Below are 23,761 nucleotides of genomic sequence, written 5' to 3'. Positions count from 1 at the left end.
GTGGAAAGTGAAGTTTTGGAAGATTGGTATTAGGGATGCCATTTGTTTCCATTCTGGGCTGGCAGAGGAAGGAATGGGTGTGTTTTCTCGGAAGATAGGTTGGTTTTGTAGGTATTTTTCGTTTTATAATCTGGAGCAGATGGAATTAGGTTGATCATGAATGCTCCAAATTATTTTCATGAGTAAGGATCTATTGTCGTAACTGCCTTTTCTAATGCCAAGACCTCCTTTTAGTATCGGTTTTTTTAGCTTGTTCCATCCTAGAGGATGAATTCTTTTAACAGATGAGTCATGTCTCAGGAAAAATTCTTGGCGATTCGGTTAATCTGTTTATATATGTGTGCAAAAAACAATTATATTTGCATAAGATGGTTAGAGGTAGGAATTAGGAAGGTTTTAATGAGTACTGATCTTCGCAGAGAAGAGTGTATAAAATCGGAGTTCTTTACCTATTTAAAAGGGTGATAGACTGAGCTGACATCTCACTGAAAGTATAAAAGATGTGAAATCTCCATGCCAAATAACTAGCTAGTGTCAAAATAATTCAAAATAATGCCGTGTCTAGTTTTAAATAAGATAAGCAATTTTAAGTAGAAAGTTGGAAAAGCATTGTAGCTTAAGATTGGTGGCAAAATATTACACCAACTAATAAGAGCTTAGTCCAGTTAGCCAGAAATCGGATTCTTATATTTTAATTGTTTCAGCTTAGCGATAAGCTCTTCAAATCCTTTTAAATTCTACCTGATACCAATTGATGTGTTATTACTTGTATGCTCTTGTACAAACACAAAATTGGTTTAAAAGACCAAAATCAACAATTTTTGGGTGAAAAAAATATGTAAATTTGATACTACTGTTTAAATGGACGAGAATGTAAAAATAGTCAGGATGTAAACAATTTCATCCTACCCATTTTCAAATATTTTTTTTTTATTTTTAATTTATATCAGGATGCATCCAGTTTCATCCTCGCTCTTTTTTAAGTTTAAGGCAGGATGAATCCAGTTACATTCTTGCTATTTACAAATGATGTTCTTTTTTACCCATCATCAACTATCTTGGCTCCACCCACACCCATCACGAATACAACGTCCATAGACCAAAGATTGAATATAGATTACGAGTAGACCACTTGTGTTGGGGGAATCTGACTTAGTTGTTCACCCCACATACATTGTGGATGAGCATAACTCCACACATTTTCAACGCGTAAACTTTTACATACGAGTATCTCACCTGCGAGGATGAAGCATCTTTTTACGGTCGCTTATTTCCCCATTTTATCGTTACGTTTATGTATTTGCCACAGTTATGTAAAAAACTGTCGCCTTTTAGAGAATGAATTTGGATAATGCCCAAGACAAGTGATAATAAGAGAAAAAGATTGTAAAATTTGATTCTTCAAATTGAAAATTATATGAATTACATTTCTTAAAAAGCAATGATTCTTCTGTAAATTTGATTTCACTAGCTAATTATTATTTTTGTTAGGATCCAAGGAATTAATACAATGAATAATTAAAAGCTCGTGTAAATTAATCGGTGAAGCTCGCCGGAGTCTTATAATTGGTATGCTAAGCCCCATTGTTGTCCCGTCTGGGAAGCCAAACCCAGCCATGACTTGCTTTCATCAATCTTGTTCGCCTGAGTTTTGCCGGATTTTGTTGCCGGAGAACCGGTAACTTGATATGGCGCTTTAGCATTAATTCTGTCTTTTCTCTTCTCTAGGAACCGATGAAGTGATGCTTTTCTTGCAATGGGCAAATCTCCAAACTGTTTTTGTTGTACTTGCTGCTGTGGTTGTTGTACTGGTCTCGGCGGCAATACGTCTTTGCTAGCAACAACGGAATTACTCGTAACAGGAGAGAAATTCTTGGCAAAATTCATAACTTCTTTTGCCTTTTCCACCGGTAAGTTGTCGAAAACTAGTACCTTACCACCGTAAAATATTGTCATTTGTGCGGCTTCAGGCTTCTTTGTTTCCGTCGATGTTGTAGAAGGACCAAAACCGGTACGTTGTGGGAATAAATCCATGGATTGATTGACTTCACGGTTGTAAAATAGTGGCGACGGAACACCCATTACAGGAGCTGGTGCTGGTGATGATGATGATAAGTTCATAGCTGTTGGACCAAAACTACCTTTGTTTTCTTTCATATATTGACTCAACAGATTACATGTTTGAGAGAAATTCTTCGATCTCATCATCCTTTCTTGCTGCGATAAACTCGACATATTTGATTGAATCGGATTATTATCTCGTAAAAGATCTAACAATTGAAGCAGCTTTTGTTGTTGTTCTTCTTCTTCCTCTTTTTCTTTTAGCTAGTAATATTCTTCTTGTTGTTGTTTGTTATGAAGCTGTGTGAAGTATCGATTGAGGTCTCTTTATATTTATATAGAAGGTGGTGGTGATGATAAAGGTTGTTGCTTGTGTTTGTGTGTGTGTGAATTGATACATGTGTTTCTTGCTTTAGAAAGTGAATCGGTGCATGGTGGGGGTCGACAGTATTGCAACTTTGCAAGTAGGCGTAGAGGAAGGGTCCAAGTAAAGAAAGGGATAAAATGCGATAATAGGTCTTGAACATGCCAGCCTAGCTCACTATAGCTACCTAGATATTATATTATATGATCATGTATTTTACAATGTTATACCACTCCATCACCGTTAGTGTTTTCCAAATTACAACTGTCAATGGTAAAATGTTTCCGTACAAGTGCCAATGGTAAAAAGTTGCCGAACAAATAGCTTTTGCATTTGACAAGTGCCAATGGATAAAATGCGAGACTATTAAATTCCATAGGGTTATCAAATTTTACATGAAAAAACTAGTTTTTCCTTCTCATTGATACTTTTTGTGGAATTTTGGTAAACCCATGTAGTTATTATCATGTATATTTAATTGTGGTTGTAATTCCAATTCTTTTCTGAGTGAATCACCAAGAAAATGACTATGGACTTTGAAAACAGGCAAATGAATACTCCTTCCGTCCTAAATTGTTAGTCTGCTTTGACTAAGTCAAGATATTAAGGAGACCGGAGGAGTGTACAGAACTATCCCTATTAAATGCTATGTTATTACTAAAATTAAAAGTGGTATATAGACCATGTAAAAAAAAATGTATATTTGGTAATTTTATTATTTATAGAAATGTTTAAATAAAAGATAAAATTTAAAATATTTATGGATTGACTTAGTAATTTTTTTTCCTGTTGAGGAAGGTATCATTTAAGACGTTTAAATAGAAGACAAAAATAAAAGTATTTATGGATTGATTTTGTAGATTTGTTTCTTATTGAGGAAAATATCATTTAAGATTTTTGGTTGGTTATAATTAAAAATAATTTTATAATTATAAAAAGTTGAAGGATATATTTGAGAGTTTGACTAAAAAATATGACTATAAACAGAAGCTGGCCAGTATTTTAGGACAGACGAAAATAGAATAGAGGACAGAAATTTTAGGACAGAGGGAGTATATGATTTTAAATGATTGTATTCCTGATCTCTTCCATAACATAAGGTTGTGAGAGATTTTGAGCTACGTATTATTTGTTGTGGTTCCAATATATTTGATTCTTGTTATTTTCGATAAGCTAGAAACATGGTCTGGTAACTCAATTTAACACATCGACTCCAAGAAAATAATATCAAAGTTCAAAATACAATGAAAATGTATTAATTAAGAGTAATTCGTAAAAAGAAATACCGAAATACCAATAAAAGTACCAAGTAATCCAAAGATCCAGAGAATAGTTCTAGTATTATGGTTGGTTAGTGGAGATCCTTTTTGCCATTGTTTTTTTTCATTTTTGAATTCGCATCGGAGAAATTCTCGGACGTTCTCTTTCATGGCGATTTTTTTTCGTTTTTATGGATCTCAGCCTTCTAATCGATTCAATCTCTAAAGGTTGATTCATTTTAGGAGTGTGCTATACTGAACTTCTCCGTCGTCAAGGACGGATTTTTTGATCTTTCCCGATGGGTCCAGGATTTATTGGTTAGTGGAGATCCTTTTCGCCATTGTTCTTTTTTCTTTTTTTACACTATCCAAGAATCCAAAATGGAAAATGTAGATAAAGCTCTTATAAGATCTTTAAGGGGTAATAACAATTGTGAGTATGCTTCCATTCCTTCTCAAGGTAGTTCTGGAGGTATCATAACTATGTGGAATGGTGGTCATGTAATCATGGAGGAAGTTCTTTTAGGTGATTTCTCTTTATCAATGAGATTCAGAAACACCAAAGATGGTTTTATTTGGCCTTTTACTTCAGTTTATGGAGCTTCTGATCCAGCGGATTATGCTCAATTTTGGCAGGAATTGGCAGACATTAGAGCAATTATATTTGAGCCTTGGTGTATTGGTGGTGACTGGAATGTTATTCTGTGTCAAGCTGATAGAAATAGAGTTGGTGGTAACAAGAGAAACAGAAAAAAATTCAGACATTTCATAAATTCTCAAAATTTGTTGGATATTCCAGTGGAAGGAGGAAGATTTAATTGGACAAACTCTCAATCTTCTCCACTTCTCCAAAGAATAGATAGATTTTTCATGTCAACGGAATGGGAGGATAGATGTCCAGGCCTTGTCCAAACTAGACTCAAGAGACCAATTTCAGATCATGCTCCCATCCTTTTGAGTTGCTATGGAGGTACTTCTTTCAAATATCCTTTTAGATTTTAGAACTATTTCTTATCTCATCCTGATTTTTAAAATAGTTTGAGGATTGGTGGAATAATTTAACTTTTAGTGACAAGCCAAGTTTTATTTTGGCACAAAAATTACAAGGTTTAAAAATTTTCATCAAAAAGTTGAGTAGAGAAAATTTTGGCTCATTACAGGCTGAACAGGATAGATTGGAAAACCTTATTGATGTGATGGACAGTTTAGAAGAAATAAATGGGTTATCACAAGATGAATTTGCTGAAAGAGAGAATTTCAGATTACAACATAAAACTGCTTCTCCAAATCTTGCAAGGAAATGACATGCAAGATCAAAGGGCCAATGGTTCATGGATGGTGAAAGGAATTCAAAAAAAATTCATAAAAATGCTTCCTGCAGGTATAGAGCAAATGGCATTACATCTTTTGTCGTAAATGATACTATGTGTCATGATAAGGATACTATTAATGCTGAGGCAAAGAGATTCTACAGTGATTTATTCACAGAACAATATCCTCTAAGGCCAACTTTTAAATACTTAGTCATTCCTTCTTTGAGTGTGCAGAATAGCATCATGCTAGAGAGACCCTTTACTGAAGATGAAGTTTGTAATGTGGTTAAGTGTTTTGGTTTAAACAAATCACTAGGTCCTGATGGGTACACAATGGAATTCTTTAAGGCTACATGGGATATCATTAAATCAGAGCTAATGAATGTCTTTAATGAATTTCACTCTATTGGTAGGTTAGATTGGAGGCTAAACTGTACAAATATTATTCTTCTGCCAAAGTATGAAAGTGTTGTCTCAATGCATAGATGAAAGAATGAAAATTGTAATACCAACTATAATTTTTAAATTTCAAGGTGCATTCATAGATGAAAAGCAGATTATATGAAGAATCTTAATTGCCTCTGAATTCATAGATGCAAGAGAAAGATCTAATACTACTGGTTTAGTGGTCAAAGTGGATTTTCAAAAAGCATTTGACAATATAAATTGGAATTGCTTATATTACACAATGTCAAAGTTCGGCTTTGGGAATTTTTGGAGGAAATGGATTCATTGGTGTATTACAAATGTCAGACTCTCTATTTCTTTGAATGGTTCATGTTCTGAGTTGTTCAGAAGCAGTAAAGGGGTAAGACAAGGTGACCCATTGTCACCTTTCTTATTTATTTTGGTGGTTGAAGTTCTTTGATTAATGATACAAAGACCTGCAAATTTGAATCTCATTCAAGGTTTCAAACCATCTGCAAATGGAGACTCTATACAACATTTACAGTTTGCTGATTATCTAATTATGTTTTTAGATGAAAGTGAAGAGCAGATTACAAACCTCAAGAATATTTTAATAGCTTTTGAAATGATATCTGGATTGAAAGTAAACTACAAGAAGAGTGCACTGGTGGTTGTTGGAAATGCACAATTTGTTGATTCTTGTGCTTTGATTTTTGGATGTCAAAAAGTGCAATTTCCTCTAAACTACTTGGGAATTCCTTTAGGAAGTAAATCAAAGTCAGTGACTGTGTGGGAGGTGATCATTAAGAAATTTCAGCAAAGGTTGAGTAATTGGCAGAGAAGATATCTCTCAAAGGGTGGAAGGTTGATGCTTATCAAGCATGTGCTCTGCAGTTTACCAATTTATTATCTATCTCCCTTTCAAATTCTTTCTTCCGTGGAAAAACAATTATACAAGATTATGAGATGTTTTCTTTGGGGGGGTGACAAGAAAAGAGGTTGGGTAGGTTGGAACAAGGTAAATCTATCTAAGCAAAGAGGTGGAGTTGGAGTAAAAATGTTGAGACTCATAAATAGAGCTTTACATGCTAAATGGATTTGGAGGTATAATACAGAGAGGAAGTCCTTCTGGAGATCTATTATAAACCAAAAATTTGGTGGCTCTGAAAATACTCTTTTACCAAGTGATTTTAAATCATCAGTGGGTAAGAGTTTGTGGGCAAGAATCCTAAAATCTAAGAGCATTAGTCAACAACATTCTACTGTGCATATTCAAAGTGGTAATAGATGCTCATTTTGGGATGATGTGTGGATATGGGAGCATTCACTTGCTAGCTTATATCCCCCACTTTACACAATTTTAAGAAATAAATCTGCTGTCATAAGAGACATGATTAAGTTCTATGACAATATCACTGCATGAGATTTCAACTTCTACAGAAATCTCAAGGAAGATGAAGTGGGAATGGTTGCAAACTTATTGGGCCAACTCAATACTCCAACTATAGCTGTTTCTAGAGATGATTTCCTAGCTTGGAATGCTGGTAATAATTTCTCAGTAAAATCTTGTTATTATGCTATTGAGTTTGCAGGTTTTATCATTTCCACACAAAAACTTATGGAATCCTAGAGTTCCACAAAAAGTAATCTTTTTTACTTGGAACTTATGTTATAATTCTGCCCCAACACTAGATACATAACATTATTCTATTTTGATAAATGGCTGCATTATGTGCAAGAAGGATGTTGAGTCCAATTCACACTTATTTTTACATTGTGAGGAGACAAGGAAACTTTGGAACTTTTTCTTCAACAGTTTCAAGCTAGTTTGGGTTTTCAGAAAGAATGTAAAAGCAACTATGTGGGGATGGAACAAGAAGAAAGGCAATTCCATGAAGAATAAGCTGTGGAGCATGATCTCATTTGCAATTTGGTGGGTTGTCTGTAATGAAAGGAATGGAAGACTCTTTCAAGGAAAGTGTAAGAATTTTAACCAGCTCTTGTGTGAAGTCAAATGTTTGTTTTTGACTGGTCCATAGGTACAAAGATCTTTCATAACATCTCCCTAAATAGTTTGTTGTTCAATTGGGAAGGTGTTATAGGATTGCAGTAACCTGGGAGGCATTCAAAATTTGAATTCGTTTTATTTCCAGTTTTGGTTCCCTTTGCTATTTATAGCAACTCTGTAACTCTTTTTTTTTCGTGACTGCCACTTCTTGTGGTATTCATGCTTTTTAATATATTTTGCCCTTCTTAAATAAAAAAGAATAGTTTTAGTATTATAATGGAACCATTTTGATATAGTTTTTTCCAGAAAAAAGCAGATCTTCTCATAAAATTAGGGTAATATGTACAATATCTTAAACCTTGGACTTATATTTTGCTTCGAACTCAAATCCCCATCGGCCATCCACGTAAATTTCTCTTGTAAAATACTGCAGGGTATAAACGACCAAATTTCTACCTGAACGAGATAAACCTTTTCTAAGCGGTAAAAAAATGCAGCATTGCTCGTGGGCATAACAAAAAGGTCAAAAGTTGCTATCGTTAATCTTAACGACGTTACTTACCCCGATCCACAAAGAAAGCCAAGACACGCAGAGTGGTCCCAAACACGTTATTACAGGTAATCACGTTACGACTAAATTCAATATTTTATTTTCAAACAAATAAGAAAACAATTTTCCAAGTCAGACAAGTTAAAAATCACAGAAAATAAATTTAATAAATAAATAAACAATCGGGCGAGAATCCCGAGTTCATCCTACTTGAGAGTGAGTGAACAACTATCATAGACGTTAAAAAACCATGTGCACCGAAAAACACCAACGTGTTTTATACACGTGAAGATAATAACACTTTCTCAACGACGATTCTGTTATTTATCGAAAATGCTACCCATCCCCAACCTCTTTCTCCCATTAGGTGTCAAACAGATAGTGGTGTGATGTACACAAAAGAGTCCCTGTTAACTCCAATCTAAGGGATCAAGGATTAAGATCGTTGCCACCTAATGGGTGAAGGGGATGGGGGAAAGGAATGGGAAAGTGTAGCAGCTTCGGTTATTTATGACAGCATTTTCCGTCGGTAACAATTTTATTGATTTAGACTTTAGATAGTTGAGAACACGTTCTGGTTTAGATATTGTGCAAGACAACTATGCCGGCAGCGGCCGGAAGAGTCAAGTGGAGTTTATGAGTGGCCTGCTTGTATATGACAAATCCAAAACTTTAAACCCCTCATGGGTTGAGTTCAGCGGGTTATACCGGATCACACAAACCACCTCCCCATGGTAGTTGTAGTTACCGTAACAAATGGTCCATTTCTGTGCCTCTATGCCAGATTATTAGCAAGATGTGTATACATTTTATAGGTACCGAAAATTTTCACTAAAAGAAGTTTTGAAATCTTTTGCGGATACAAAAAAAGAAAAGAAAAGAAAAGGCTAAACTCCATCAAATTGTAGTATTCACCGACAACTTAAAACCATATTACATATTACGACCAATGCTTTATACGAGAACTTTTGAGATGCTCTTGACCGGAGTGGAGGAATTCAAAAAGAAAGTATGGATGATTTCTCCAAATGCAGCCGGTTGGTCATCAAACCATATCAACCAATCTTTAATGACAAAGTCCAACTTCTTTTATACTCACACATGTAGCTAGCAAGCTAACAACGGTATGTTTTTCCTTGACACGAAAGTCTTCCTCAAAACAGTTTCCGCACGTCTCTTCCATTACAATAATCTCCCACCAAATGCAATATGTGGTTGTAATTCTTTATTTTTCTCAATCACGATCACAAAACCCAAATCATAATATTAGACAGTATAATTTTCTACAACTTTTTATGATTACAAATTAATCATATAGTTTTCGTCATAAAAGAGTCAATGAACATGCTAGCTACCTACAACAACGTGTTAGGTTGGTTGGGTATGATGATGATGTCTGAAACCCCAAGAAGCACGTTTCATGAATCGAAAAGAGAACTAGAAAAGGAAAAATGAAAAGATTGTTTTATAAAGAGAGTTTGATTTTCTTTATAAATGAAGATGCCGATGAAAGAGTGGTTGGTTAGTGCTCTTGTTTGCATGAGTCATGAGGTTTCTTATATCCACGTGAAATCTTAGGTCATTGTTAATAATTTATCTCTTTAGTTAGTGGTTTTGCGGTTAGCACATATTCCTCATCACTTTCCCCTGAGAAAAAAAAAAACACCCATTTTACGTGTTTTGCTTTTTGCCATTTTCTTTGAGTTGTCGGTGTTGGCATCCGATTCTTGAGTACGAAGTTACCGAAAAGATAAAAGGAGGTATATCAGCATAAAAATATCGATGGAAATGTCAGCCGATGAAAAGTTCTTAAAACGCCTGTGAAAACGATGGTTTATAGGCCTTTACAACGGTTTTGAACGCTTAAGTGTGACAAAGTAGTTCTTAAAGTATGTAACCGTTACAAAGTAGTTCTCAACGGTTGTCACAGAGTTAACCGTTGCAAACAAGTTCTTGTTTGGCAAACATTAGTGCTGAGGAGGAAAAGTGAAATCGATCACATACAATAGTGAATGGATAAGAATCCTACACATTATCACAGTCCTAATTTTGTTTTCTAGCAATTCATAATTTTTCTGACAAATAGAGAAACAACTATTCAATGTTTTTGGATATTATTTTGTTCAAGTTTCTTTTGTCAAGATCAGATATAGATGGATTCATTCAGCTACTTGCATTTATGTGGTGGTGTCTGCAATTGAACACATTCACTACACTGGAAGAAGAAAAAAACAACAACCTAGATTTGTAGGCAGAACGGCAGTTTACTATGAATCCAAATAGGAAATTGAGGTTCATGTATTTCGGTTGAAATGTTAAATGCGAAATTTTTAAGGCCCCAAATTAAAATTGGTAATGTGTATCATCAAAGAATGCTTCTATCAATTGACTTAACGTTGCAGTTTGCTGGTGGTATATCCATATGATCACAAGATTGACAAGCAGCCCTCCAAAATGTCAAAACTTTTCTTACATCCTTAATGAGCACTTTTTGTTAATATTGTCTGATTATAATCACGGAATTACCAGGACTACCGCACGGCATAAGAATTATTTGCTCAAAAATGATTCGGCAGAGAGTTTAACAAGGCTGTTACACGAGATTACCAAATTTCACGAGAAATTACCAAACCCAACATAATGAAAGGGTGGTGAGGATTGGTGACTCATAATCCCAATGAAATTGGGTAACCCCCTTAGCTGCCATTGAGTTCATACTTCCAGAAGAAGACTACTTGTACACCTCAAAGTCACAACTTCCAACCATCGCTTCAAAATGTCAAACTAAAGAAGTCCAAGTCAACTCAAATGACTGAAGCCAGAGACACCAGCTCTCTCGTCAAATGTCAAAAACACAGTTGGTCTACTAAGTGCTCATGCACTTAATTGTGATTAACTTGGTCTAAGTTGAATGATTAAACAAATATTAACACTAAAAAACAGTCAACATCTACAAAATCAATTGATTGATTCAAAGAAGATAACATTTTTGGGTTCCCTAATAAGCTTACAACAAGTATTATGGAGAAAACCCCTTGACCTCTTCCTTGAAGTCGGACTGGCACACATATTGATGTAATTTATGAATTGCATCAGGATGCTCATTGTAATCAATCTTGACCACAAATCCTACCTGCACGTTGTCGAATGTGATGTTTCAGTAGGTGATAATTTTGAATGCATTCACCTCTTCCTGCAGCGTTCTTGCCTCATGGTTCGTCTTGGATCCCACACAACAACATTTTCCACTGTCACGTTTCAAACTCCACCAGACACCTCACATCCTGTAGATAATCCTGGAACTGTTGTAAAATTACAAGCCTTCGATGTGCCTGTAGACTCAATTCTAACATAGTTCGAGAAAACCCCAGTTCACAATGTCACTGGTGGGCAACCGTCTTAAATGGTAACAAGGATGGCTGAGCTAGCTGTTTAAGCCTCCACAGGACCACAACCACATGATGCCTGTTTAATGCAAAACTGCATTATAGACATTTAGACCAACCCTTTTCGCTGGCAATGAGGCAAAACAAAAAACTAGCAGCCAAAGGACCAAGGGCGAAAAGACTTCAGGAAATGTCTATCAGTGTGTTTCTAACAATGAATGCCTAGACAGTTACTGAGTTCCTGAGAGCTGAAATTAGAAGAGAGGCATACGTACCTCTAGTTGAATCCATCTGTTTACCCCAGAAGCCCTCTTTCCTTACGGCAGAAGATGGCAATGACATACATTACAATGCAACTAACGAAAGTACCACTCAATGCAACTAACGAAAGTCCCCCTATCAAGGGATAATTAGACATCTGGACTAGGGGGACTTGGACCTAGGATCTCCTCAATAACCATGAAGGCAAGGACCTGGCATGACTTGATACCCGAATGTAATTGAATTCATGCTCAATTACAGGATGTCACCAATTAGAAACCAGACGTGTTAAGAATATTGGTAATATAGCAGTGTGGATACACATTACTTAATTGAGATAGGGGGAGTCCGATTGACTTACCTTTCATTGTCAGACTCACGTTCATCATTGTTTATTTCATCATCATCCTGTGAAGCAGCTTCTTCGGACCCCAAATGAACAAGCTTATCTGTCAAATACATCTCAGCCATATCCATATCATCATCCAGCAAGTTTTCAAGTTCATCTCTAACCTGAAAATGGACAAAGAATTAGAAAAGAAGTAAATGTATTTCCGAAGCGGTGGTATATGTGAAAAACTTGCGTATATGGTGCAAAATTTTGGATAAGTGCCCAGGTATAACTCTAATCGTAATTTGCATTTTAGCCCCTACTGGACAGGCATAAAGTGTGGTCAGAGATCGTATTCAAGGAAGTGCTCGACATTATTACTTCAGCCGCACTGTTTGAAGGCTCAAACGCAAATAAAATGGTATCTGACAGTCTTTATGCCATGATTTAATGAAAGAAATGAAACATAGAAAAAAAAAACTCACCTTCTGCACACGTCCAAGCAATGCAACTAGACGACTCTTTATTTGTCTAGCACGTTGGAGGTTAAGCGTACTGATTTTAGAGGTCAGCTCATCTACAGCTGGATATGCTTCTTGTTCGAGTGTGGATGTCTGGGCAAAGAAACAAGGAAACAAACATTCAGAGATTATGGCAAACTTCTAGAAATTATAAACTAAAAAAAAAACTTGCGAAGGCAAATTTACTAGTTTAAGGGTTTCCCCTACTGGTCCTTATTCAGCTACCTACATCTAAATCTAGACTAAATGTAGTAGTAGAACAGCAGAGAGAGGCATTATGAATTTAGTAGAGTTTGGGGACACTAGAGCACATTATGCACAAGTCGAATTGACGGTTAATTGCAATTTCAGAACCTAAATAAATAAAAATACGAATTCAGCATGATACCAAAAATCTAAAACTGCTTACAACAACAGTACTCTAAACCAAATGTCCTACATTTAGCACAAAATCAAGGACCTAAAAGTGCAAACGGCTTTGTTTCTTCCCTAAACATTTTAATCAACAGAAGCGCAATAAGTAATCAAAAAAAAAAAATATATACCTCGGTTTCAAGACTCTTACAAGCAAATTCAAGACATACTTCAAGAACTTTATATTCAAAAGGCAAAACCACAGGCCCACCCGCCTTCCGCACATCTAACAAACCCTTAGCAACAATCTCACCATCACCTGAATTACGAAACGAATCCTTAAACATCCGTAAACTTTGTTCCTCATTATCATTTCGTGATTCCTCTTCATTCACAACAGGAGAAACCTTTTGTTCAAGATCATGAACAAAAGGATAAAGAACGGGATCTCTAAAATTCAATACAAACACTTCAGTAGCAGTAACAATCGCTTTAATCTGTTCCAAATTAACAACAATAGATTTTTCTCTACCAAGTATTGTTGATGGATGTGAAAGAACTGGATCAAGTAATCTTAAATCACGCGCTGGTAAACCAGTTCTTCTCATAATTGGATGTTTCCCTATTTCTTCTACTTGTGATTTCCCTGAGTTTGATACTACTAACCATGATCTGGTTCCAGCTCCAGCTCCTTTTCTTCTTGGTTGGTGTTGCGGTAGTTGCTGTTGTGGTGTTTGCTGTGGAGTTGGTGGTGTTTGTGGTGCCATTAATGGTGTTGTACCTCCTCCGCCTCCTCTGTGATGATGGATTTCTTCTTGAATCCTCACTGGTTTCAAAGAGATTTCTTACTTTTCCTATAGATAGGATTTTGGGGAATTTGGTGGTTGGTGGAGTGGAGAAATGAAGACGGAGATCTGATCTTGGGGGAAGTTATTATTATGTAGTTTGACTCTAACCGGTTACCGGTCACGGGATTAAAGATTCCGGTTGCTTTTTAGAATAATGATTTTTTCTTTTTTATAATTTGTTTTCTTGGCGGGAGCTTCTTGGTCATAGAGAAAATTTATTTTTATATTTATGGATGATTGGATGTAATGTCCAAAAGCCCAAGCCTTGTGACAAGAATCAAGGTCTGACTCGACATCTCACAAGGTCCAGTCAGATATTAGATCATTTATTTTTTATTTTCTAATGGTTTTTATGTCTAACTCGAGGTCTGACTGTTGGCTCGTACATTCGAGTTGAAGGTATTTCAAGTCTGAGTATCATTTTTTACCTAACTCTAACTGGATTTAAGAATTCTCAGTAATCTTACTATCATTTTGTCAGATGTGATGAATGAGATTCAGATGCAGTTGAGTCAGATTTAGACTAATCAATTTTGTAGACAGATGAGTAATAATCAAATTTAGATGCAGATGAGTCAGATCCTGACGAGTTAGTTGAGTCAGACAAAAAACAACAACATGAGTCAGATTCAGATGCAGGTGAGTCAGTTGAGTCAGAAAAAACAATCAACCTGTATGATGCAAAGGGTTTTCCAAAAATAAACCTTTAGGAGTAGTTGTGGTCATACCTTGCTTTATATTGAATGAAAGAGCTGGTTCGATGTCTGAGACATTAATACCATGAACCCTCGATGCTTCACATCTACTCCTCGACAACTCTATTAGACAAACATTTACAAATTTGAATCTTAGATTTGTTCATTTCAGGATGCAGTTTATTCTAACATCTACACATCAATTGATTGATTCAATGGAGAGAAACCCGTGAACTCTTCTCGGAAGCAAAATTTTTTGGATAGAAGGGTTTACTAACACAAACTACTGCAAACATTTCATCATCATCAAAGAAACCGGGGATGACCTGTTGATAACCGCGAACGAGCTTCTTCAGAATGCTCCCCATCTGCTTCTCTCCTTATATTTACTGCTTGGTAGCTACATACACGAGATTGACTGAAGCTTGGTATATCGATGCTCATTTAGAGCCTCAGGCAAAGAACAACTTCCTCTTGAGTAAAATTCAGTCCACCATAAGATCCTCAGAAATCATAGTCTATATCAGTGACATTTTGTGCACCGCGTTTAATCAAGTTCCCTTGCTCATCATATAGGTCAAGGTTCTCACATGGTGCTGGGATGATTGAACCAATGACACGACCTTGTACAGATGAACACTGGAAGATATGTTTTTTCTTGTATGATATTCCAACTGAGAAGTCCCGGAATGTTAGGTTTCTCAAGGGAATTTCTGGACTTCCATGAAGTCGGACTGGCACACGTACTCCCTGACCATGTATATTGATGAAATTTATGTTACCGAGGATTGGATAGGCTTTGGGATCATACCCTGCATCAGGATGCTCATTGTAATCAGTCTTGACCACAAATCCTACACGCACATTGTCAAATGTGATGTTTCGGTAGGTGATGTTTTGAATGTATCCACCTCTTCCTGCGGCTGTCTTGATCCTCATGACTCTTCTTGAGCTCCAGACAACAACATTTTCCACTGTGATGTTTGAAACTCCACCAGACATCTCACTGCCTATAGATACCCCAGCACTGTTGTATAATAATTTACACAAAATGATTCAGTTTCTCAACAAAAGATTAGTAATCCAGGGTCAAACAAAAGTACATGATATGCCTTAGATGTTGGTTCTTCGCAGGAGTTTGAATTTCTAGACAACTCTAACATGGCATGAGAAGAACCCACTCCACTATGTCCACTGGTGGGGACTTGAACGGACTTAAACAGTAACAAGGCTGAGCTAGCAGTCTAAGTCGCAACAATCCCATGAGAAATACTGAAGAATCACAGTTGTACTGCAGGTTTAATGCAGTATTGTATTAGACTAACTCTTTCCACGGGCAATGAGGTGATACAGAAAATTAGCAGCCAAGGATAGCCAGGGCACAAAACTTCAAGACATGTATCTCAGTGTGTTCCTAACAATGAATGCCCAGATAGTTCCAGAGTTCTGGAATATAATGCAGACTAACTCTCACCTTACTGTAGAACGAACCACAAGGTTCCGAATGAGAATGTTTGTAGATGGCCGACCATAAGCAACTCCATACTGATCCCAACCACTCTTTATTGCAATTCCGTCATCTCCTACACTTATGTAACAGTCCTCTATCACCACATTGTCACATGAATCTGCATATGAGAAAACACTATTTTCAATTCAGAGGTTGAGAGAGAAGAAAAGCAAAATAAAAAACAAAAAACAGTGCACCAAAGAAATTCTTAAAACCACTGCTGCTCAGCACTCAATAAATAAGTGAGCTTCTAGAGCAGCAATGAGTAAGCAAACAATGTTATGTACAAGTTCCATGAAAGCATCATTACCAGGATCTATCCCGTCTGTGTTTGGAGCACCAAAGACAGGAGCTAAGATGGTGACGTTTGTGATGAAAACATTCTTGCAGTCATAGGGATGGATCGTCCAGAAAGGAGAATCACGTAGGGTTATGTTAGAGATATGGATGTCACTTGACCACAGTATCTGCACAAGTGGTCCCCTTGTGTAGTTGAGAAGCTTTTGTTTGTAATTTTTCCACCAAGACGGACCTTGTCCGTTGATGGTACCATTATGACCTGTAGGTAAGCGAAGGAAATTTCACAAAGTATGTCGAACATTGCTGGTTATCACAGCTAGCATGTAGTTAAGAATCAACAATGAACAATTATCTTTTGGCTAAGCACTGCATTCATACATCACAGCTAGCATGTAGTTAAGAATCAACAATGAATAATTTGTATTGTATCATACTGATAGGGAATTGTTTGGCCAGCACATATGACAGATGTCACAGATCTGACAACTGATCCCAGTTTACGAGTTGGAAATCTAGATGGCTAGCTTAAAATCCTCGCTAAGGTACTTGTAAGCAAATATGTGAACGAAGACACTAATTTCTCACATTCCTAATATTTGGTCAGCCAAACTTCAATCTAAAGGGAACCAGGTAAAAGAAATGCATCATACCTGTAATAACCACATCCTTCAGATGCTGACCGTGAATCAGACTACCATATCGAGGTCCAGCATGCTCTCTCCCAGCTCCATATGATGGTAGAGGAGGCATAAGGGGCCACAACGCTTCGTCCTGTCAGATTTGAAAGTTAATATCTCTAATATGAATGTACTTCTCCACTCATTATTAAGAAGATGGATGAACCTATTTGCAGAAATAGAAACAATTAAGAAACATAACCTAAAGTAGACATGGATGCACTAAAATACTTAAATTTACAGGACTAGTATGCAGGACCGAAATAAGTTTTGGTTACTAAATAACCAGACAATCAAAACAAAGTCTAGACCTAACAACTAACTTTGTTTTTAGTAGATGCTAAAGCTAAAAGTTAAAACATAACTCCAATCTCAACAAACCCGGTAAAGGTAAGTCAAGGATTACTAGTTACAGACAAGTTCTACCAAAACATCATAAAAACTTGCTTTAGTCGTTTTGCGATACACATAATTTCCTTAAATCATCATAATTATACTCTAGATCCCCCCACTAACAGTCATAATTACTGCCTACTCCATGACTAAATTCCAATAACTAGCAACATTGTCAAAACATTCAAAGATTTTCCTCTTTAGTCTAAATAGAATAATGAAAACTGAAAACCCACCACAAATAGATATCGAACATGAGAAGAATTAAAAACATTTCTTTCGTAAACTTTTGCACACAATTGTTGACCATACATTCTAAGTATCAATGGTTATAACAAGTTACTTTTGTTACTACACGCAACCACTTCTAATAAACGTCATAAATGGGTTGCTAACTTCCTAATCAAACCCAGTTAAGGTAAGTCAGTATAGTGGATTGAGACTAGGATTTCCAAAACATGATAAAAACTTTATCTAGTGGTTTTGACATACACATAAGTTCCTTAAATCATCAAACTCTTCATAGATCCCCCCACTAACAGTCATAATCACTACCTACTCCATGACCAAATTCCAACAACTAGTGACATTGTCAAAACATTAAAAGCTTTTCCTCTTAAATCCGAGTAGAATAATCAAAATTTAAAACCCGCCACAAATAGATCATGAACATGAGAAGCATTTAAAGCATTTCCTCGTAAGTTTTTGCATACAATTCTTAACTACACATTCTAAGGTATCAATAGTTACTTCACGCAACCACTTCGAATTGGAGTCTTAAATGGGTTAACAACTACCTAATTTTCAACACACAAATGATCTACACTATCCGTAAAGGGATTATACATCTACAATTCAAAAAAAATCGGCATATTGACAATAAAATAACATGAATGAAATTTCACCTCAATGCCAAGTATAGTTGCACCTTCAGCAAGGAACAAAGTCATATGACTAGTAAGATTAAACGGCGCCGTAAGCCAATCCCCAGGTGGTACATTAAGTTGCCCACCACCTTTCTTCCCCAGCTTCGCAATCTCCATAATCGCCTTCTCGAACGCTTTGGTATTCTCAGTAACTCCATCACCTTTACCACCAAAATCAGTCAAATTAAATGCAAATGGTCTCAACATTGGCATTGGTTTTGCATCAACTTTCAAACCCCATAATCCATCAACTAGAAGGTTCCTTTGCCAAATAAATAATGAAGCAAAACCCATGATCCATAAGACTGTAAACAATGTTCTGTGTGATGATACTAATGCTGGTATACATCTTTTCCATTCTAATCTCTGGTCATATATTCTCCCAATCATGATCTTAAAATTATATAAAATCAGCCAAATTAATCTAACTAGGGTTTTGAGATTTGAGTATTTTGATCAAAATCTGAACTGAAAATCAAAATTCAAACAAAGGGATTTGGAGTTTGATTGTTTCAAGCGAAACCCATGTTTAATATGAGTGTAATTTCATGAAAAGAGTGAGCTTTTTTGAAAATTGTAGATGTCTGCAAGTAAGATTTGAAGATGGGGGTTATTGTATAATTGGAAATTTGGAGAATGAGAAGATGAAGAAGAGATGGGAATTTGGGGAAAGTAGAAGTTAGGGTTTGGTGAAATTAGTAGTTGGGGTTGTGGGAGTGAAGTCATGATCAGGAAGAGGAGGTTTTGGAGTACACTGAAAGCGAAGACAGACACTGGTTTTGTGTTAAGAGGGAGACGGAGAGAGTTTAACTGAAAAAATTCATTATGATTGTGATTAATAAAGTGTAATTGACTGAAACACCCTCGTTAGACTTTGATTATGATTTCTGGAAATTTTAATAAAATAAATCTCCATAAATTACGGTAGTAAACTTTTTCGATCAAAACTCAGCTAACTAGTTTGAAGTACGATTCTTTTTTTTTATCAGTACCAAATTCCATATCCTTAAAATAAAATAAAATAAATAATATTTGAGCGTTCAGGATTCAGACTGGGAAGATTGATTTGGGTTAAACTTGTACAAATATTTTCGAGGGGTAAAAGTTAAGTTTTTTGGCAGCAACTTGTATAAAGTTGTGCCCGCTTCTGGAAATAACTTTTGATAATTATGTCCACTTCAGAAGGTATGGGTATTTTTAAAAATTGAATATGGGTTTCAAGAAGTAGATTTTGAGGGGTATTTAAATAATGTTCCCCACTGTTATCTCTAATTTTTATGATATCTCTAATTCTCTGAGTTTACACTATTTCACTGAATGTTCAACGTTCTAGTACTCCATAACGGTATTATCATCATCACTTGGAATATCTTTCACTCCATTATAGGCATAAATCTAATTACCTAAGGGCAATTTCTATGGGAATCACCAGAACCAAAAAAATCTGTTGAGCTAGGTGGATGGTCAAAGTGCATTTTACACTATGGGAAAAGTAGTGGGCGGCTGACAACCGAACGCGCGGGTGAACTCAACTTGCTGGCGATTCAGTTGAAACCCGTTAGCGGGTGACTATATATAAACCACCAACGGCTAGTTTTTCAAAAGTAAAAACGGTCATATTTTTACCACTATAAATTACCATCATCTTCAAACAACCCACTCACACCAAAAAAATAAATAAATTGAGACCAGACCATCAGACCAACCGGAATAAATTCAATAAAGTCAACCACTAGACCTTGTATATGCCAGTTGTGTTGACCTAGAGTTAGGATTATCGACTACTGGTTCCCTTGTATATGTCAGTTGTGTTTATTTTAGTCAGACTGGTATCTCAGTCCATTAGGATAAGTTCACCTTAGTCAACATCTACGTTTTTTTTTATCCATCTTCTTAATCTTTCCATGTGATTGGTTGACTCCGGTTATGATGTACAGAAACTATCTGAGTAGAGCTCTGTCACTTATATATGAATATTAGTATGCTTGAGTGCAAACTCGTATACAACAATTGGAATTTCGCATCAGGGTACTTCCTCCCGTAATCAATAAGTATGCCAACCAAGGAGGTTCTTTAGTGCATTCCAAGGTTCTGCGTAGATAGCTAGGGTCTGGAGTAAAGGTTTTGTGGGAACATTTCTGGTAAACCTTCCCGAGACTAACTCGGTCACTAGGGCCACCTAGTGAGTTAGGATTTTATTTTCAAGATTAGTTTTGCTCGAGGACTAGCAAATAATAAGTTTGGGGGTGTTGATAGACACATTTATGTGTCTTATATGTCTCAATTGTATGCATTGTTAGTGCTTGATTTTGTATTTATTTTGTTATTTTATGTATTTGTAGGTATTTTTAGAGAAATAAGCTCTTGCGACAAAATTGGCTTGAACAGTAGTGTTTTACACCTCAGGATAAAGTACTAAAGGCAGCCCAGAAATGCACCGAAAGCAGCCCAGAAATGCACCGGAGGAACCCCATAAAAATTATTATTTACGCCCAAAAATTACTATTTGCACCCCAGAGCAATTGTTATTCGCACCCCAAGACTGGATAAGGGGTGACCAGCTTCTTCACCAATTCAAAACCGAAAAACGGCGGGAAAACTATGCATGCAATTGGCAGACTTTCGATTGATTTTCGGACGTGATTCATTGAGACTAAATGGATGAAATCAATTGGGTTTGTACTAATGGACCAAACAAAGATGAGATGGGTGTTGGACTCGGTTATAATTGGATACAAACTCGTGTGGAAGAAAACAGAGTCGTGAGAGTTTCACGGGGATCTATTAAGTTTGTTCGAGGAGATTACGTGAATATACCATGCTTGCACGAGTTCTACTCTGTCTACGAGTTGTTTTCAGCGTGTTTGGAGTGTGTTGGGTACTAGCAGACGCATGAGAGGAGAAGAATTCGCGTGCTGCTACAAAAAAGGGAAGGAAAATATTACCGAGTAATGGAAGATAATATGATGATTTTGAGGAGTAATGGCGAGATTTGGAGGTGCTGCTGGGTTATAAATAGCTTATGGGATGTAAAGAGAAGGGTGTCGAGAGTTTGGGGTCGAGAGGAGGGCTAGAGAAGCAGAAATCACGAGTTTCCCAAACTCTGTTTCTGCTGCTGCTGATGATGATGAAGAACACGAAGAAAAGACCATCCAGAGCAGTCGTTTATGAACAAAGATAGCGACAACGGCTGTGGGTCAGAACCACAGCGACAACATCACTTCATTTTTATCGTTCTTTTGTGACGCTTTCTGTGGGTAGCACATTAGTTGTTTTACACCATTTCCTCTTCTTCTCTCCATTGTAAACACCATTTGAGCAATAAATAAATATTTTTAGCGTGTTTTTATCATGATGAGCTAAACCCAACACTGGGACGACGGAGGAGGGTGAATTTCATACACGGGTAAATTTATTTTATTCTTTTTTATGACTTGCATTAATTTAAAATTGAAATATGATTTGAATTAATTGGTTGTTATTTAATTTGATGATGTATGCTTAGCTTACGTGTTTTGATACATCATGCTTAGGACTTACAATCAATGTTTTGAGAATCTATCTTGGTAAATCAGAGTCCATATTAATTTTATTGAGTTTTAAATTGTCAAAGAATATATGAATGAACCTTGTGTAGTGAATTCGGCCAAATCCTTAGTCCTAGTACCTCTCGCCCATTGTTAATATTTTTGTATATATAATTTTATTAAATATAAAATTTCATTTCTTTCACAAGTCTGAAACGAATCCCTTACCACTATCACTACAACCATTTAAAAACCCATTATCAGTGGTACGTCCATTACTAGACTTCGCAGCCTAGTCCTTAAATTTGAGGTCTACCGAAAAGATCCTAAGCATTCAATGACTGAACATCTTAGGATGATGTCGTCTATGATTCGTGATTTAAAATCTACTGGGAATGATGAACAACAAGTTTTAGTTGTGATAAGGTCGTTGCCTCATTCTTGGGTGCATATGAAACAAACTTTGACTCATAATGAAGGCATCAAATTTTCTTCTGATATCTCTCGACACGTTGAGCTTGAGGCTGAGAGCCAAGAGGAGACACGTGTGGCTTCCTTGTATGCTCAAGGTGGGCGCAAACCACAGGGTAAGCGCAATAATGATAGCCGAAAAGATGTCAGCAAGGCAGAAAAGACAGCTAAGCGCCGTCGTGGCAAGCGAGCTGGGAAAAAGGATAAGTCTAAGATGAAATGTTACAACTGTAGTAAAAAGGGACATTTTGGCCGTGAGTGCACCGAGCCTAAAAAGGTACCTTTTTCACCAAACTCCGTAAACATTTGTGTTTGTACAATGTATTGGTTGCTCACTGTCTCCCTGAATGGATTGTAGATACGTGAGTTTCGTAAATTATCGACGTCTTTCACGTGGTACACAAAGAGTCTGCATGGGAAATGGCTCAAGTAAGGAAGCTGTGAGAGTTGGTACTTACCAACTTCAGATGCGTTCTGGACGCATTTTAACACTTCACGATGTGCTTTATGTACCTGGAATTCATCATAATTTACTTTCAGTTATTGCACTTCTTAGTTTTGGATATTCCTTTAAAATTGAATACGGTATATTGGACCTCATTTATGATGGTATTTTGTTTGGACATGGTTATTTAAATAACAACTTATTTAAATTAGATTTGTTTAATTCATTTTCTTCTGATGTTTTAGTAACTAATGCTAGTAGTGGTGTTGTTGATGATTGTATGACTTGGCATGCTAGACTAGGATACATCGGGAAAGATAGGATGACAAGGTTAGCTCGAGAAGGTCATATTGGCTCACTCGCAAAAGTTTCGTTACCCATATGTGAGCCTTTTATAGAAGGAAAATCTTGTGGAAAGCCTTTTGGTAAGGCTAAACGTGCTACTCAACCTCTTGAGTTAGTACATTCTGACATCTGTGGACCTATGAATGTTAAAGCTACGCATGGTTATTCCTATTTTCTTACATTTATTGATGATTATACGCGATTTGGTTATATATGTTTGATCGCTCACCGCTATGAAGCCTTGGATTGTTTCAAGCGATTTGTAGCCGAGGTTGAGAATCAAACTGGGAAGAGTTTGAAGACTCTCTGTACTGACCGTGGACGCGAATACTTATCTGATATTTTCAAAGAATTTTGTGAGACAAAGGGTATAACTAGGCAGCTTATTATTCCCTATACTCCGCAACAAAATGGTGTTGAAGAGAGAAGGAATATAACATTATTGGATATGCTTAGATCAATGATGGCAAAAGAAAACCTCCAAATATCTTTCTGGGGGGATGCTATTATGACTGCGGCCTACATTCTAAACCGTGTCCCGTGACAGTCAGTTCCTACCGCACCATATGAACTATGTAAAGGAGAAAAACCCAATTTAGGGAATTTGCGCCCATGGGGTTCAGCTGGCTTTGTTCACAACACTTCTCATGCATATGGGAAACTAGGACCTAGAGCAAGAAAGCTTGTCTTTATAAGGTATTCTGATTTCTCAAAAGGTTATGTGATGTATGGTGAACATCCAAGTGGAGGAATGACTGAAGTAGAGTCCAGAGATATTGTTTTCATTGAAGATGATTTTCCTCGCATC

The 23,761-nt window shown here is 36.5% G+C and overlaps 4 protein-coding genes across 6 annotated transcripts; 1 reads left to right on the top strand and 3 right to left on the bottom strand.

The window, feature by feature from the left end:
• Window positions 1–1,371: 1,371 nt before the first annotated feature.
• LOC113326781 (protein TIFY 10b-like) lies at window positions 1,372–2,382 on the bottom strand. Its single transcript, XM_026574432.1, has one exon. The coding sequence runs from the start codon at window positions 2,233–2,235 to the stop codon at window positions 1,561–1,563; it is 675 nt and encodes a 224-aa protein (XP_026430217.1). The 5' UTR covers window positions 2,236–2,382; the 3' UTR covers window positions 1,372–1,560.
• Window positions 2,383–4,065: 1,683 nt separating this feature from the next.
• Window positions 4,066–4,988, top strand: LOC113326498. The gene is made up of 2 exons (XM_026574217.1): window positions 4,066–4,654; window positions 4,792–4,988. The coding sequence occupies exons 1-2, from the start codon at window positions 4,066–4,068 to the stop codon at window positions 4,986–4,988; spliced, it is 786 nt and encodes a 261-aa protein (XP_026430002.1).
• A 5,924-nt stretch (window positions 4,989–10,912) lies between these two features.
• Window positions 10,913–14,179, bottom strand: LOC113326658 (magnesium transporter MRS2-F-like). Of its 3 annotated transcripts, none has more exons than XR_003348455.1 (4): window positions 13,008–14,179; window positions 12,427–12,555; window positions 11,625–12,123; window positions 10,913–11,428 (listed from the first exon to the last, which is right to left on the bottom strand). XR_003348455.1 is itself a non-coding variant. In XM_026574350.1 (4 exons), the coding sequence occupies exons 1-4, from the start codon at window positions 13,581–13,583 to the stop codon at window positions 11,344–11,346; spliced, it is 942 nt and encodes a 313-aa protein (XP_026430135.1). In that variant the 5' UTR covers window positions 13,584–14,179; the 3' UTR covers window positions 10,913–11,343. The 3 variants fall into 3 exon arrangements, 2 of the variants coding, with proteins under 2 accessions (XP_026430135.1, XP_026430136.1); XM_026574350.1 differs by having other exon boundaries at window positions 11,972–12,123; XM_026574351.1 differs by having other exon boundaries at window positions 10,913–11,247; window positions 11,972–12,123.
• A 280-nt stretch (window positions 14,180–14,459) lies between these two features.
• On the bottom strand, window positions 14,460–18,957 carry LOC113326657 (probable polygalacturonase). The gene is made up of 5 exons (XM_026574349.1): window positions 18,145–18,957; window positions 16,820–16,940; window positions 16,180–16,428; window positions 15,834–15,987; window positions 14,460–15,386 (listed from the first exon to the last, which is right to left on the bottom strand). Exons 1-5 carry the CDS (start codon window positions 18,553–18,555, stop codon window positions 14,864–14,866), a joined length of 1,458 nt encoding a protein of 485 aa, XP_026430134.1. The 5' UTR covers window positions 18,556–18,957; the 3' UTR covers window positions 14,460–14,863.
• Window positions 18,958–23,761: the final 4,804 nt, after the last annotated feature.

Source organism: Papaver somniferum, unplaced genomic scaffold (genome assembly GCF_003573695.1).
Source record: "Papaver somniferum cultivar HN1 unplaced genomic scaffold, ASM357369v1 unplaced-scaffold_10, whole genome shotgun sequence".
Lineage (NCBI taxonomy): Eukaryota > Viridiplantae > Streptophyta > Magnoliopsida > Ranunculales > Papaveraceae > Papaver > Papaver somniferum.
The sequence above is the reverse complement of the archived record's forward strand: the minus strand, read 5'-3'. Positions and strand labels throughout refer to the sequence as shown.